Here is a 16875-nt window from a genome sequence, read left to right as displayed (position 1 = left end):
TTGCTTTGCCATGAAGCAGTAGAGCTCGATAAAAATATTTTTCGAAGTACCGCCCGTTTGACATAATGTTGAAGTGAAGTGATATAAATTGATGTAATGATGCAGCCGGGCCACCAGAGGAAGGCAAATACACGTTTTTGACAGAACATTTATATGGTCCTATTTAAAACAATATATAATTTATTTAACCTTTATTATGAAAGACAGCACCATTGTGGACTGATACGTTGTGATTTCTATACATCTCTATGGCTCAGAGGTGCCTGTAATTAAAAGGACAATTAACTAAAATGTGCAATTAAAGGGACAGTTAACAAAAAAATATTAGAAAAATGTTAGCCCTGTTCTGAGATAATAATGAGATAATATCAGTCAGCTAACATGGCCTTTATTGGTTTAGTCACATCTAACAACACAAATAATTGTTTCTAATTTATTTTTCAGTTAATAATTTATGTTGACTGTAAATACTTATTATGCATGCTTTTGGTGTTATAGCAATGTTTATTTACTCCATTGCTATGGTCACCGGCCACTGTCATCCTCTGTGTGTGTGTGTGTGTGTGTGTGTGTGTGTGTGTGTGTGTGTTTGCTTTCAAAATGTATGTCCCTCATTGAAAGTGAAGCAAACAACTGTCATTTTCCAACAATGCAGAGTTAAAGATAAAGATACAAAAATATCAAATAAAAATAGTGTCACAAGAAATAAAAACACAGTGAATAACAAGTACTAATAACATGGCTATATACAGGGAGCACCAGTACCGAGTCGATGTGCAGGGATACGAGGTAATTGAGGTAGCTATGTATATATAAGGTTGGGGCAAAGTGATTAGGCAACGGGATAGATAATAGACTGAGCTGTAGCAGCAGCGTATGTGGTGAGTGTAAAAGTGTGTGTACAGTATGTGTGTGTGGCGTCAGTATGAATATGTGCCCGTGTTATGTGTGTCTGGGCCACAAGAGGTTGGTGGCACCTTAATTGGGGAGGACAAGCTCGTGGTAATGGCTGGAGCGGAATGAATGGAATGGTATCAAATATACACACCATACACATGGTTCCGTTTCAGCCATTATCATGAGCCATCCTCCCCTCAGCAGCCTCCACTGGTGTGGGTGTCTGTGTGTTTGGGTGTCAGTGTAAGTATGTGTGTGTGGAGGGGGGGGGGTAGAGTTCAGTGTGTGTGTGTATAGAGTCAGTGCAATAGAGTTCGTTCAAAAAAGGGTCAATGCAGATAGTCCAGGTAACTTTTTGATTAGCTATTTAGCAGCCTTGTTTAGCAGTCATGGCTTGGGGGTAGAATCAATTCAGGGTCCAATTGGTTCTAGACTTGGTGCACTGGTACCGCTTGTTATGCGGTTGCAGAGAGAACAGTCTATGGATTGTGTGGCTGGAGTCTTGGGGCTTTCCACTGACACGGCCTGGTATAGAGGTCCTGTATGGCACTCCTTGACTTATTCTACAGTTTGTCAGCTTTTCATTTGTATCAGCCTACTCAATGACACCCACAGAACACAACCATGTAGAGTTTACATAAATATTAGCATCCTAGTTCTTATTGCAGGACTCTGAAACCACTGTGAAATGAGCCACATTAGGCCAAAAGGCCATCTTAGCATGGGCAGTGCCATTGAGGGCTTCCACCATTTTAATGTAATAAACTAGTTGGGAACTAGGGAACTCTGACATGTCTGACTTTCTAAATGGTTAAACGCGGCACCTATATACAGTTGAAGTCGGAAGTTTACATACACCTTAGCCAAATACATTTAAACTCAGTTTTTCACAATTCCTGGCATTTAATCCTAGTAAAAATCCCCTGTCTTAGGTCAGTTAGGATATTTAAAAAAAACAACCAAAAATGTCAGTTAGGATCACCACTTTATTTTAAGAATGTGAAATGTCAGAATAATAGTAGAGAGAATGATTTATTTCAGCTTTTATTTATTTCATCGCATTCCCAGTGGGTCAGAAGTTTACAAACACTCAATTAGTAATTGGTAGCATTGCCTTTAAATTGTTTAACTTGGGTCAAACGGTTCAGGTAGCCTTCCACAAGCTTCCCACAATAAGTTGGGTGAATTTTGGCCCATTCCTTCTGACAGAGCTGGTGTAATTGAGTCAGGTTTGTATGCCTCCTTGCTCACACACACTTTATCATTTCTGCCCACACATTTTAGTAGGATTGAGGTCAGGGCTTGTGATGGCCACTCCAATACCTTGACTTTGTTGTCCTTAATCCATTCTGCCACAACTTTGGAAGTATGCTTGGGGTCATTGTCCATTTGGAAGACCCATTTGTGACCAAGCTTTAACTTCCTGACTGATGTCTTCAGATGTTGCATCAATATATCCACATCATTTTCCTGCCTCATGATGCCATCCATTTTGTGAAGTGCACCAGTCCCTCCTGCGGCAAAGCACCCCCACAACATGATGCTGCACCCCGTGCTTCACGGTTGGGATGCTGTTCTTTTGCTTGCAAGCCTCCCCATTTTTCCTCCAAACATAATGATGTTCATTATGGCCAAACAGTTCTATTTTTGTTTCATCAGACCAGAGGACATTTCTCCAAAAATAACAATCTTTGTCTCCATGTGCAGTTGCAAACCGTAGTCTGGCTTTTTTTATGGCTGTTTTGGAGCAGTGGCTTCTTCCTTGCTTAGCAGCCTTTCAGGTTATGTCGATATAGGACTCATTTTTACTCTGGATATAGGTATTTTTGTACCGGTTTCCTCCAGCATCTTCACAAGGTCCTTTGCTGTTGTTCTGGGATTGATTTGCACTTTTCGCACCAAAGTACGTTCTTCTCTAGGAGACAGAACACTTCTCCTTCCTGAGCGGTATGACGGCTGAGTGGTCCCATGGTGTTTATACTTGCGTACTATTGTTTGAACAGATGAACGTGGTACCTTCAGGCGTTTGGATATTGCTCCTAAGGACGAACCAGACTTGTGGAGGTCTACAATTTTTTTTCTGGGGTCTTGGCTGATTTCTTTAAGATTTTCCCATGATGTCAAGCAAAGAGGCACTGAGTTTGAAGGTAGGCCTTGAAATACATCCACATGTACACTTCCAATTGACTCAAATGATGTCAATTAGCCTATCAGAAGCTTCTAAAGCCATGACATAATTTTCTGAAATTTTCCAAGCTGTTTAAAGGCACAGTCAACTTAGTGTATGGCTCACTGGAATTGTGATACAGTGAATGATAAGTAAAATAATCTGTCTGTAAACAATTGTTGTGTAATGCACAAAGTAGATGTCCTAACAGACTTGCCAAAACTATATTTTGTTAACAAGAAATTAGTGGAGTGGTTGAAAAACGCGTTTTTAATGACTCCAACCTAAGTTTTTTTGAACTTCCCGTCTTCAACTAGCTCCAGCCAGTTATCAAGCCGGACATTTCAGAGTTTCCTAGTTCCAACTAGCGCATGAACACAGCATTCATGCTGAGTTCAAAACAACTAGGTTCTCGAGTTGGAATTCCTTGTTGGATGACTTTTCACGTCGATTTTTCCCAGTTGGAGCTCGTTTTTTTTCAGAGTTCGCAGTTGTTTTGAAAGCACGGAACTCAAAAGTCTGAGATTTCCGATTTCCCAGTTCCCGAGTTGTTTTGAACGCGGCAATATGCCCTAACTTGTCGTTCTCCGACATCATCACAGACCAGCCCCCTTTACTGAGGTGTTATTTTTGTCAAGTTCAATGTATATCTGTTGCGCCTTCTAAGAGTAAAGATGAACTTAGTAGATGTGTTGAGAAATGCGTTTACATTTATATATAAGAAAGCCCAGCTCTGGGCTGTAGGTGGTGGTATTACTGTTGTCGCACTTGGTCTTGGATATAAGTTTTTACTAAGGCCTAATAAACTTAACCGTGTGGGAGTTGTGTCACAGCTACTCATTCACCCACTGAAGTCGGGTAGAGCTGTGTCCGTGGCCCTTGCAGAATGTCAACCGATCGGGTTGAAGTACGGTGAACTTCGAGATAGGTTAGTAACATTTTATTCTGACTTTTTCCTAAATATTATTGCAATATGTTTTTTTTTACAAGTCGCTAATGCACTCCTTGTACTGGTCCCAAACGTTACATAAGCCATGTCAACAGCAACTGTATTTTATGTTGTCATCATCCTTTCTCACATTTATTGCTCGAAGTAATTGCATGTTGCCTAACCCTAACAATAACAAATAGTATATTTATCAAGTATTCAAGTGAATCACTTAAGTAAAAGATCAGAACATGCCATGGAAATGTTGTGGTGGTGATTCTGATGAGGTACCACTCAACAATGTACAGATCCAGTCAAATATATTGGCACCTTGCACTTTTTAAATGGAGGTCAGTGAGGCAGAATGTTCTGTTCTGTAAAATAGGCTAATAAAATCGTTCCAATCCTGATTTTAAAAGGCAAATGCAGTCTAGACGCTGATTTTAGGGCCATGCGGACCTCTGGGAGCAGAGGGGAGGGAGGAAACGCTCTTTGTTTGGCTGGCTGGCTTTATGGAGAGCCAATGATGAATATAAATGAATATAAACCCTCGATGGCAGATGTGAGCCACGGTCGGCCATATTGGCATTCCTCAGAAAAGCAGTCCTCCATAGGAATGAATGGGCGGATTCGATTATGCTGTGCCGCAGAGCACCAGGTGGCACAGTGGTGTAAAGGCACTGCATCTCAGTGCAAGAAGTATCACTACAGTCCCTGGTTCAAATCCAGGCGGTATCATATCCGTACGTGATTGGGAGTCCCATTGGGCAGCGCACAATTGTCCCAGTGTCGTCCGGGCTAGGCCTTCATTGTAAATAAGATTTATTTCTTAACTGACTTGCCTAGTTAAATATAGGTTAAATTACATTCATAAAAGGCCTGTTACGTCATCGGACAAAAGAGGGGAGGGAGGAGCGCCCTTCTCAAATCAAACAGTAATCTGTGCCATTTTGTCAACAAGGCTGCACAGTGCATCATCCAGAATCATATCTCTTTTCCATAAAATAAATGTTAGAATTTTCTTACTCGTTTTCATTGAGAAGGCTGATAAAGCTTAAAAGCAATCACTTTTCCATGTGAAAACACATACATCTACTCATTACTCTACGTGCTCCTACTTCACATTGTTTTTAGCTGACTTTACCATGGGTTTTGAACGGGGCACCTGGCTCACGCCCGGGAGGCAGCCCGGTTCCAAAACGAATGGAATCAACTTTCACCCATTGCAAAACCTGCCTACATGGGCGCGGTGTGAGAGTAATTGAACCCACAACATGTAGTTCCATAGTATTTCATTTAAATGTTTCAAGGAGAAATTGTATGTATTTAAGTATTTGTTGTTGTTGTAGTGGGGACAGTAACATTAATACTTGAAAAAAATATATACTTTAAATAAATAGATTTTTTAAAATAATTTTTATGTTTAGCTCCCATAATATAATTTAAGAGTATGCATTAAAGTGTGTCTGTAATATAATACAAGAGGCAAAAACAAATGTAGACATTAATAAATGCATTTCTTTAGCTTCCAAAATACTTTTTTACAGTGGTGGGGGAGTTAAGTAACTGCTGTTGTCTTGACATGAACCTAGAGTTTTAATACCATACTGAGCTCGTGCATAGCAGCTAGTTCTTGTATAACATGTGTTTTGTAGAATGTTAAATCAAATAAAATGTTATTGGTCACATGCGCCAAATACAACAGGTGTAGACATTACAGTGAAATACTTACGAGCCCATTACCAACAATGCAGAATTAAAAAGACAAATATTTGCTAAATAAAAAAGGTATATAGTCTTATTGTGTTACTATTTCAAGGAGTACTAGTACTGAGTCAATGTGCAGGGGTACGAGGTAATACAGTATTTACATGTGGGTAGGGGGAAAAGTTGACTAGGCAATCAGGAAATATAATAAACAGAGTAGCTGTGTATTTGATGTGTGAGCGTATGTAGTGTGCTGGACTGTCCGTGTATGTGTGTGAATCTGAGTGTGCATAGAAAAGAAAGTCCCCTATTGACTGAGGTGACTGAAGCGAGGTGATAATGGCTGCCCTTGTTTTAATGCAGGCACTGGCTGGTGATCACTGAGGATGGCCACATGGTGACGGGAAGGCAAGAGCCTCGCCTGGTGCTGGTGTCGTTGACCAGTAAGGGGGGACAGATGTGTCTGAATGGACCCGACATGGAGCAGCTGAGGTTCCCTGTTCTGCAGCCTGACAATCCCATCATCAACTGCAGGGTGTTTAGCAGTGACATCCAAGGCAGGGACTGTGGCGACGAAGTGTCTAACTGGCTCACCAGCTACCTGGCTGCTGGAAAAACCTTTCGCTTGGTGCACTTTGAGCCCCACATGAAGCCCAGGAGGCCAGCAGAGACAGAGTCTCTCTATCCTCAGAGGGAAAAGATTGCGTACCCCGATTGTGGCCCGATAATGTTGCTGTCTGAAGCCTCTGTGAAGGATCTAAACAGCAGGCTGGAGAATGACGTCACAGTTGCACGCTTTCGACCAAATATCATTGTGAGCAGTTGCGAAGCCTTTGATGAGGATTCTTGGGAAGACATCCAGATTGGTGATGTGCGGATGCACCGCGTGATGGCGTGCGGAAGGTGCATCTTCACCACGGTCGACCCTGAAACAGGGGTCATCAGTAGGAAACAGCCACTGGAAACGCTAAAAAACTACAGACTGTGTGATGAAGCCGAGAAGCACATCTATAAGACATCGCCACTGTTTGGACAGATGTACACCGTCAGCAAGACTGGGATCCTGCAGGTTGGAGATGTGGTGTACAAGATAAGCCACTGAGATGGATGGAGGACTTATCCACAGTTCCAGTCTGTTTGTGCAATCTTGACAATTCCTTGTCATGTCTGGCTTGACAAGGACATCAATGGAGTGGGGAAAAAGCACACACATATCTGGGAGCAGCCTTTGTAAAGGTTGCAGCCTTTGTAAAAATAAGCATTTTTTGCCAGATCAGATATGTTGATTATATTAAATGTTAATAATAGAAATATGAAAAATAAATTCCACACACTTTATGATTGAGAACATTATAGATGGGTTTTATGTTCTATATTGTATGAGCACAAAGACTTGCAACATTTATCATGAGTCTGATGAAGGCCATTGACTGCCAAGCTGTCACAATTTGTAATATTTAGAAAAATAAAGTACCACATTTTTAATTGCGAGTGAGAGTTGCGCCTTTTCCTTCCTGATGTAATGTTTATCATGGAAAACAATAAAACCAAACGGACATTTGATCTTTAACACCTATCAAATGCATTTTGTTCAGAAATAGTTTTCCCCGTCATATTTGTTCCAAGAAAGGCTGAAATTATTAAGTGTTGATGATTTACCATATCAACAGTGCTGAAACAAACAGTATCAGATAATGCGTGTTTGATAACTTCACATTCATGCAGTGACATTGTAGCCAAGTCCTTTCAGAGTTCTGAGCAGTTAACACAGAAATTAAATAGTTTTATTTGGACATGATAGTTGTTTTTACATTCATAGCCAAGATATCCTTTAAGCAGGTACACAGAGTGTTACGTGGTTTCCTGACACAAACTCCTTTTTTCCTCACAGATTCAGTCTGGCTAGTCACAATCGGGACGATTCAGAGTTGAAATAAGCACCTGCAACTCGGACTTGGGTGAGAATTTGAGTTAAGCACACAGATCTCAAGTCTGAATCCTGTCCAACTTCTCTTGCTCCCGAGCTTCCAGATAAATGCATTTTTCTTAGCACTGACAGACGCAATGTCTTCTTAAAATAACTGCAACCATGACTTTTGTACAGTCCATAGATGAGCAGATCTGGTGTTAAGATTTGTCTGCTCAATTCAAATTTCCAAACGTGCAATATGTCCTAACATGAAATGTCCATAATATGTAATATGACAATAGTACATAATATGACTGTCAGTCATGGGCCTGGATGTTGTCCCAGACCCGCACCACGTCTAGGCAGTCGCTCAAGGCTTCTATCAGAGATAAGGCTGCCTCCAGCTGGGCTTGTGGAAGCTGCGTGGGTGTGTGGGACACAAACTCCAGGCCAGCGGACACAGTGTGCACACCTAGTTCTTCCAGCGAGGTCCGCACCTTCTTCAGCTCTGTCATGTCACACACAAACTTACAGAGAGAGAGAAAGTAATGTATTGATGCTGGATAGGACACTAGTTCAAGGGTGTACAACTCAGACCCTCGAGGTCAGGTTTTAATTTGTCCCTGGCACAATGTTTCCTTGTTCAACTTATGTTATACATTGACGTGAAAACCCCTGGGTTGTGTTCATTAGGGTGTTCTAAAATGGTTTGCAATGGAATAATCATCCAGGTAGCCCCTATTTCAATCAATTTCCCCCCATGTTTGGTGCCTAATGAACACAGCCCTGGATTTTCCATAGTCCAGCAGGTCTGCAGCCCTCGAGGGCCAAATCAGTGCTCTCCTGCATGTATTGACCCTAACCACGTCTCACCTGTAGGAGGGACTTATCATCCTCATCCTCTGTTACTTGGACGTCCTCGGCTCCCGCCTCGATGGCCAGTTCCAAAGCTCGCTCGGACGACACACCCTGCCCCTGTGCCACCACCACCCCCTTCCTGCTGAAGTTATGACGCACCCCGTCACACAGCGCTGCCCTGTGGACAAACACAGAAAAATAAACTATGGATCAGTAAACAGACTCTGGCTCTCTGACATAGTTTTCATTATGTTTTGAGTAATTGCATTATCTAAACTGAACATAAGAAACACTTAAAACATTTACCAACACCCCCCCCCCCCCCCCCCCAAGTCCCTGGTCTGACCCGTGTTTGCTGAGCAGATGTTTGAGGTCCTGGTGACTTCGGGTGTTGTTGTCAGTTAGCATATCGATGAGCAGCATGCAGCCACCAGGCCCCCTGGCTTCATACGTGTGCTGGGTTCCTGCCTTGGACTTTTCCTGAGAAGAGGACAAAAGCAGAGGTGTGGACTCGAGTCACACGACTTGGACTTGAGTATGACTCGAATCACAAATGTTTCATGAGCTGAAATAAAAGATCACAGAAATGTTCCATATGCACAAAAGATTATTTGTCTCAAATTTGTTTACATCCCTGTTAGTGAGCATTTCTCCTTTGCAAAGATAATTCATCCACCTGACAGGTGTGGCATATCAAGAAGTGATCGTTACACAGGTGGACATTGTGCTGGGGACAATAAAAGGCTACTCTAAAATGTGCAGTTTTGTCACACAACACAATGCCACAGAAGTCTCAAGTTGAGGGAGCATGCAATTGGCATGCTGACTGCAGGAATGTTCACAAGAGCTGTTGCAAGAAAATTGAATGTTTATTTCTCTACCATATCTCAACGTCAATTTAGAGAATTTGGCAGTACGTCCAACAGGCCTCAACCGCAGACCACGTGTAACCATGCCAGCCCAGGACCTCCACATCCAGCTTCATCACCTGTGGGATTGTCTGAGACCAGCCACCCGGACAGCTAATGAAACTGTGGATTTGCACAACTGAAGAATTTCTGCACAAACTAAGAAATCTTTAGACACACCAGGGTCTTGACCTGACTGCAGTTCAGCGTCTTAACCATCTTCAGTGGGCAAATGCTCACCTTCGATGGCCACTGGCACGTTGGAGAAGTGTGCTCTTCATGGATGAATCCCGGTTTCAACGACGTCAGCGTGTATGTTGTCGTGTGGTTGAGCGGCTTGCTGATGTGAATAGAGTCCCCCATGGTGGAGGTGGGGTAGTTCCCGCCAATATCCAGCAACTTTGCACAGCCATTGAAGAGGAGTGGGACAACATTCCACTGGCCACAATCAACAGCCTGATCAACTCGATGCGAAGGAGATGTCGCGCTGCTTGAGGCAAGTGGTGGTCACACCAGATACTGACTGGTTTTCTGTCCATGCCCCTACTTTTTTAAAAGTATCTGTGACCAAAAAATACACATCTTTATTCCCATTCATGTGAAATCCATAGATTAGGCCCTAATTTATTTATTTAAATTGACTGATTTCCTTACATTAACGCAGTAAAATCTTTGAAATTGTTGCATTTATATTTTTGTTCAGTGTAATTGTATCATAATGCATTATATCCGAGTGTTATAAGTGTTACAAAAACATTTCAGTTTAATCATTCCGTCAACTTACCGCTCCCTTGATGGCAGCTTCTATGGACACTTTGGGCATGTTCTTGCCTCGGCATTGCTCCACTACATTTGCCAAGGCTAGATTGAATTCTGGATTACTAGATCCTCCTTCTGTAGAAAACAGAATTAACAAGCAAATCTGGTTGATGGTTGATGCAGCACCAGTCAAAGCATTCCCCATAATGCTCACATATAGTGCATTGAATTGGAGTAAACAAGTTGTCAGTCAAGCTTACCTTTGACTGCAATTCTTATCATCATCCCAAACTTCATGAACATCCGACTCCGGGCTGCATCTTTGGGTCCTTTTATATTTTTCACCTTAGACCACTTATTATGACCAGCACACAAGTTAGAGCACAGATGCAGTGTTCTCACAGGATGGGTTGTCCAAAGAGGGTAGCGACATGTCACCGTCAGGTCTGTGCGGACTGGACGAATCCTTGCGCCCATGTAATTGTTGGCGGTCAAGCGAGCAAGTCGACGTAAACACAGAGGCAAGAAACCCCTCAACACCACTGCCCATCCCATTGCCCTGAGTCAGAAAACGAAAACGTAAGGGCATTGCATTGACAAACAGTAGTATATGTTTGGTATACATGCGAGAACCAGAATAAACACGTGGACACGTATGTTCAAATGAAAAAAATAGCTTATGACAGTTGCCTCGCTTTTATGTAACACAAAAAAACTACATTTGTTAAGCTTAGCTAGCTAGCTAACGTTACTACTTGCTGCTAAGAAGACCACATAAAAAGTACTTACATTTGATAAGCTTAGCTAGCTGACGTTACTACTTGCTGCTAAGAAGACCACATAACAGTATGTCTGCTATCTTACTAGCTATAATGCCTGTTCCTAATGGAAAACGTATGAATTATTGAATGTATCACATTTTCCGTAAACGTACACTTTATAAAGAGTAAGTGTTGGTGTCCTTTGAGGTCAAATTGACGCTTCCGGGTTGTCTAGTGACGAAAGAAGCGGACCTTTCAAAATAAAAGTCCGCCATTTAAAGCTTTACTGTTGCCACAAGAGGGCGACAGACAATATTTCCAACAGTAAATGTTATCGTCAGCATGTGTATAGACATTATTTAAAGTGTGTCTTTTGGTTGTAAAAAAACAAGCCTACATTTCTTACAGCCTCTCAAAATGTCTTTGTGATAACATTGGAGGTAAAGTAATGCACATTGTTTTGATATAATCATGTTAACGCCAGTTTCTAAGATTTAATTTCCATTAAATACATAGATTTTGAGTGATATAAAAAACAAGGACCATCTTCATTGTTAATGTTTTTGTTGTAGAGAACTTTAAAAGCTAATTATTTGTATGACTTCAAATCTTTTTTTAGAGTAATACATTGTTCTCATTGAATGACATTGTTGTTTTAAGCATGTGAAAATGTAATGGGATGCATTTGCTCCATGGTGTATGTTTTTGGTGTGTGGCCCTCGTCTTTGATGGACTATGGCTGTTCTGATGATATACATTCTAAGAGATAACTATGGCCTATTGAACAGAGCATATTTAGAGAAGGAGAAAAATATGTACTGAGGGAATAGAGAACAAACCTGAGATACTGAGTCACCCGGAGAGGCAGCTAGGGAGAGTAGTCTACACAGCAGAAAATGAGGTGTGGAGGGAGAGAGAAACACAGAGAGAGATACATGATGGGGATTGTTGGCTGCACCAGGCAGCAAAGAGTTAACTGAGGTGGAACGCCAAGAGGACAGCCCATTCCCACAGTCAACAATGGAAGGAGCTGCAGTAGATGGGCAGCTCTCCTAGTCTTCCCTCCTCCCTTTACTAACTAATATCATGCTCACACAAAGGAACATGGCAAAGGTACTCATCCCTGAGATACATGAGGAATTCCATACCTAGTCACTGGGACCTGACCTTACCAATGGTCATTGTTCACAAGAGAAGCACTACATGCAGATGATTGCAAAAAGAGAAGAGAGTTCGCATTGGAAGACTACCAGTGGTTAAAGAGAATCCTTTACTTAACTTCCACAACTGATTCTATCTTCACTCTCAGCTGTGCGGGAGAAGCTGGACGTTTTGATTGAATAACTTCCCATTCAACAATGCCATGGTTCATGTGGTACCATTCATGAGAAGTATAGAAGGATCACCTCCTGCCTAAGCGTTTAGAGAGACGTGTGCAGGCACCAAGGTAATAGGAGCGGCAATGGGACACAGCCTCGAGGACCACCACTCTACATGTTTCGGGGGACGTTTCCCTTCGCTGCACCCTAGAGAGGATAAGGAGTTGTGAGCAGGGGGTGTCTTGGTGATTAAAAGTTTTGGTTCAGGTTGAAGGTCAAAAGGAAGTCATGGTGTCCGTGGGGAGAATCAGAATTGTTTTCTGCTGCGTATTGATGAATGTCAGTGCAGTGGTAAGTATCCTATCTATCTAACTGCTAAATAATTTGTATTGATTAATTTAATTGATTGATCGATTCAGTCATTCATGTATTAGCAATTTTTAAGAAAGCATTCAATGTATTTCGGTAACACTTTATAATATGAGTAAGACGTTATAAATGCTTTATATATTACCACATACCACCTCACATTATCAAATGCTTATTAATGTTTCAGAGTAATGAAATACATATTTATTAATAGTAAGCTTATTAGGCCTAATTTGTTTTTCTCCTGTAAGACACTGATCATGTGGGATATTAACTGATTATCTACAACGCACATGAGATGGAGATAGACTTATGTTGGATATGCTTTTACAAATATTCAGATAGCTGCCACTGTATAATTGAGAAGTGCCTCATTGTTGAAACAATGTAGTCAGTGATCATACTGTATTATGCCACAGGCTGCACGTTGCTGCTGTTCCACTTTTGACAAACCTCTTATGAAAGGACTTTTCAAGTTTTCACCCCAACCTCTTCCATTCACAACTATGACAGAAAATATCATGCATATTTCACACCATGTTTGAATGCCATAAAATGGTAAGTAGCTACGTTGCATTTGATGACCTGTGTGGCTCAGTTGGTAGAGCAGGGTGCTTGCAACACCAGGGTTGTGGGTTTGATTCCCACGGCAGACCAAGTACGAAAAATGTACGCTCCGGATAAGAGCGTCTGCTAATTGACCAAATTTAAATGACATAAAAAATGATAAGTGCATTAAATTTGATGTGTAATACCGTTGCTGAGGCATTTAATCTCCTGAGTATGTCATATGTTCTGGGAAGCCAGTCATCAATAAGACAAAAATCAATAACTCACATAATTGATGTGGATTGCTATTAAAATAAATAGTCAATTGAGTAGTTATCCATGCAAACATGAATAAATAGTCAATTGACTTACTAGTTAGTTATCCATGCAAACATGAATAAATAGTCAATTGACTTACTAGTTAGTTATCCATGCAAACAAAGAGAGTGCTGCGGCTCTTTTTTGTGCTAAGCCTAAACACAAATTTGTAGTGAAGTGTGTATTTTCACACAGATGACTATAAGGAAAGGAAAGAAATGTCTTTATCCAACATGATTTACATGGCTAACTGTGTAAATGGGGGCTTGGAACAGAACTATAAGGATCTTGAATAACAATGAAATGGCTGGATTTCCAGTATCTTACAGTTAGCTAAATTTGCTACAGTATGTTAGCATTTGGCCACAAGGCTAGTCCATTGCCAATCATTGCTTTAAAGTCACAATCATGATACATAAACAAGTACAAAATCATGATGCCTGTGCTTATACACAGTGTTGACCTTATATAGTGTCGGTTCTTATACAGTGCCGTCAGAAATGATTCACACCCCTAGAATTTTCCCAAATCATGTTGGGTTACAAAGTGAGATTAAAATGGATTTAATTGTCATTTTTGTCAACGATCAACACACAGCAATCTGTAATGTGAAATGGAAGAAAACAAATCTAATATTTTTTAAGCATTTATGGAAAATAAAACACTAATATATCGTGATTAGAAAAGTATTCAACCCCCTGAGTCAATACATGTTAGAATCACCTTTGGCAGTGATTACAGCTGTGAGTCATTTGGGGTAAGTCTCTAAGAGCTTTGCACACTTGGATTGTACAATATTTGGCCCTTATTCTTTTAACAATTCTTTAAGCTCTGTCAAGTTGGTTGTTGATCAATGCTAGACAGCTATGTTCACGTCTTTCCATAGATTTTCAAGCTCATTTAAGTCAAAACTTGAATTAGGCCACTCAGGAACATACAATATGGTCTTGGTAAGAAACCCCAGTGTATATTTGGCCTTGTGTTTGAGGTTATTGTATTGCAGAAAGGTGCATTTATCTCCAAGTGTCTGTTGGACAGTAAACTGAACCAGGTTTTCCTCTAGGATTTTGCCTGTCCTTAGCTCTAATACATATTTTTTGTACCTCCTTTTTCTCCCCAATTTCGTGATATCCAATTGTGATCCAATTATGATCTTGTCTCATCGCTGCAACTCCCCAACGGGCTTGGGAGAAGCAAAGGTTGAGTAATGCGTCCTTCACTCTGTAATTTAGGTTAGTATTGTGGAGTACAATGTTGTTGATCCATCCTCAGTTGTTTCCTATCAGAGCCATTAAACTCTTTATCTGTTTTAAAATCACCATTGGCCTCATGGTGAAATCCCTGAGTGGTTTCCTTCCTCTCCGGCAACTGAGTTAGGAAGTATGCCTGTATTTTTTGTAGTGACTGGGTGTACTGATACACCATCAAAAACATAATTGATAACTTCACCATGCTCAAAGGGATATTCAATATTTGCTTGTTTTTATCTATCAATAGGTGCCCTTCTTTGCGAGGCATTGGAAAACCTCCCTGGTCTTTGTGGTTGAATTTTTGCTTGAAATTCACTACTCGACTGAAGGACCTTACAATTATCAGTATGTGTGAGCTACGGAGCTGGAGTAGTCATTCAAAAATAAACCACTAATATTGCACACAGAGTGAATCCATGCAACTTATTATGTGACTTGTTTATGCAAGATTTTTACTCCTGAACGTATTTAGGCTTATAATAAAATAAGTTGAATACTTTTTGACTCAAGACATTTGAGCTTGTCATTTTTGATTAATTTGTAAATATTTATAAAAACAAAATTCCACTGTCATATTATAGGGTATTGTGTGTAGATCAGTAACACAACATTTCAATTTAATCCATTTTATATCCAGGCTGTAACAACAAAATGTGGAAAAAGTCAAGGGGTGTGAATTCTGTCTGAAGGCACTGCATAATGCTTATATCATGGTGCCTGTGTTTTTACACAGTGCTTATGTCATAGTGTTTGTGCTTATACTCCCCTGTCGATATTCACGTAATAAGAAGGATTTCCCCTAAACCACCTACATCTTGGCGGAAAAAAATCTGTCTTCCCTATTGACCCCCGTTATAAAATAACCAATTTCTTCTCCTGCAAGGAGAGCCCTGTGGCTTCAGGCTATTCATTGAGGGAGAGTGGGGAAGTACACATAGCTATGTGTGTGGAAAACATATAATCACAAGTAAGACATTCACTACTTGAAGCTGTATAGAACGTTTGCTTGTGTTGTTGGCCTTGGCTAGATTACTAATGTTGTGGTCGGTAGCTACCTAGCACTCATTCACGTGGCTAGCGTCGTCATTAAAATGGTTAATCAGGGACAGGGTAGCCCTACAATATTAAGATTTTGTAAGTAGCGGGGGCGCTGGGGAGCTAGCAATGTTGAAAAGTCATCTTTAGACATGGTACTTTTCTTAAATTCATTTGACTAAAACAAGCAGACAACAAGAAAGTTGTGTTTGAAAAAGGTCAAGTTTTTTTGCGATGAGCTGATGGAGTAACCAAGGTAACCGCAGGTTGTTTTCCCCATGGGAGAACAACTGTCTGCTCTCATTGAAGCCACGGAAGTACAAGGCCGAACGCATTACGGCAGGCATTGTTATTTTATTTTAGGGGGTAGATCAGCTTTGATATTGCAGATGGTTTGTAGCTTCCATCAATGTAATTGTTTGCATCATTTTCAATCCCGATTTATTGTTTTGTAAATATGCACTACCATTCAAAAGTTTGGGGTCACTTAGAAATGTCCTTGTTTTTGTACATTAAAATAACATCAAATTGACCCCGAAATACAGTGTAGACATTGTTAGTGTTGTAAATGACTATTGTAGCTGGAAACGGCAGATTTTTTTTATGGAATATCGACATAGGTGTACAGAGGCCCATTAACAGCAACCATCACTCCTGCGTTCCAATGGCACGTTGTGTTAGCTTTATCAATTTCTACCTTCCTCTTAGTTTATCATTTTAAAAGGGTAATTGATCATTAGAAACCCCTTTTGCAATTATGTTAGCCTAGCTGAAATCTGTTGTCCTGATTAAAGAAGCAATAAAACTGGCCTTCTTTAGACTAGTTGAGTATCTGGAGCATCAGCATTTGTGAAACATTTTGTTTACCTTCATTAGGCAACTTTGTTCCAATATTTCTGTAATTCACATAGTTATTGGTTATGGATCCATAACTAAATAAACATTGGCATTTTGAAAGAGTATTTTTATAATTATTTTATTAAGGAAAGCATAAAGATGCCACTATTAGTTACACTGTTTTAGTTTGAACGTGCAGACTGGCACTAAGAACAGAGGGAACGTTTCCCTACTCAGCGCCATTATTAGTGCAATGCCCCTTAAATATTTTGGAGATGATTTTGTTTTCAAATAATGTCAAATG

General features: G+C 40.6%; 3 protein-coding genes across 5 annotated transcripts in view; 2 read left to right on the top strand and 1 right to left on the bottom strand.

Moving 5' to 3' along the window:
* Positions 1 to 3443: 3443 nt before the first annotated feature.
* On the top strand, positions 3444 to 7190 carry LOC110491752 (mitochondrial amidoxime-reducing component 1). Its single transcript, XM_021565439.3, has 2 exons — positions 3444 to 3992; positions 6063 to 7190. The coding sequence occupies exons 1-2, from the start codon at positions 3739 to 3741 to the stop codon at positions 6799 to 6801; spliced, it is 993 nt and encodes a 330-aa protein (XP_021421114.3). The 5' UTR covers positions 3444 to 3738; the 3' UTR covers positions 6802 to 7190.
* A 271-nt stretch (positions 7191 to 7461) lies between these two features.
* On the bottom strand, positions 7462 to 11190 carry taco1 (translational activator of mitochondrially encoded cytochrome c oxidase I). 3 transcript variants are annotated; one of them, XM_036946630.2, is made up of 6 exons: positions 11068 to 11190; positions 10394 to 10692; positions 10159 to 10268; positions 8813 to 8946; positions 8482 to 8644; positions 7462 to 8135 (listed from the first exon to the last, which is right to left on the bottom strand). In XM_036946630.2, exons 2-6 carry the CDS (start codon positions 10686 to 10688, stop codon positions 7926 to 7928), a joined length of 912 nt encoding a protein of 303 aa, XP_036802525.2. In that variant the 5' UTR covers positions 10689 to 10692; positions 11068 to 11190; the 3' UTR covers positions 7462 to 7925. The 3 variants fall into 3 exon arrangements, with proteins under 3 accessions (XP_036802525.2, XP_036802524.2, XP_090058544.1); XM_036946629.2 differs by having other exon boundaries at positions 10923 to 11144; XM_090202418.1 differs by lacking the exons at positions 10159 to 10268; positions 10394 to 10692; positions 11068 to 11190 and adding an exon at positions 9615 to 9894.
* A 706-nt stretch (positions 11191 to 11896) lies between these two features.
* The window catches only part of pth3r (parathyroid hormone 3 receptor), a 62536-nt gene continuing 57557 nt past the window's right edge, over positions 11897 to 16875 (top strand). Inside the window, exon 1 of the mRNA XM_036946628.2 lies at positions 11897 to 12564. Coding sequence (XP_036802523.2) covers positions 12502 to 12564 — 63 coding nt within the window. The 5' untranslated portion in view covers positions 11897 to 12501. The remainder of the gene's footprint in view (positions 12565 to 16875) is intronic.

This window comes from Oncorhynchus mykiss, chromosome 16, assembly GCF_057628025.1.
Source record: "Oncorhynchus mykiss isolate SJ-2025 chromosome 16, ASM5762802v1, whole genome shotgun sequence".
Classification (NCBI taxonomy): Eukaryota; Metazoa; Chordata; class Actinopteri; order Salmoniformes; family Salmonidae; genus Oncorhynchus; species Oncorhynchus mykiss.
This window is presented reverse-complemented; position numbering and strand designations above follow the sequence as displayed.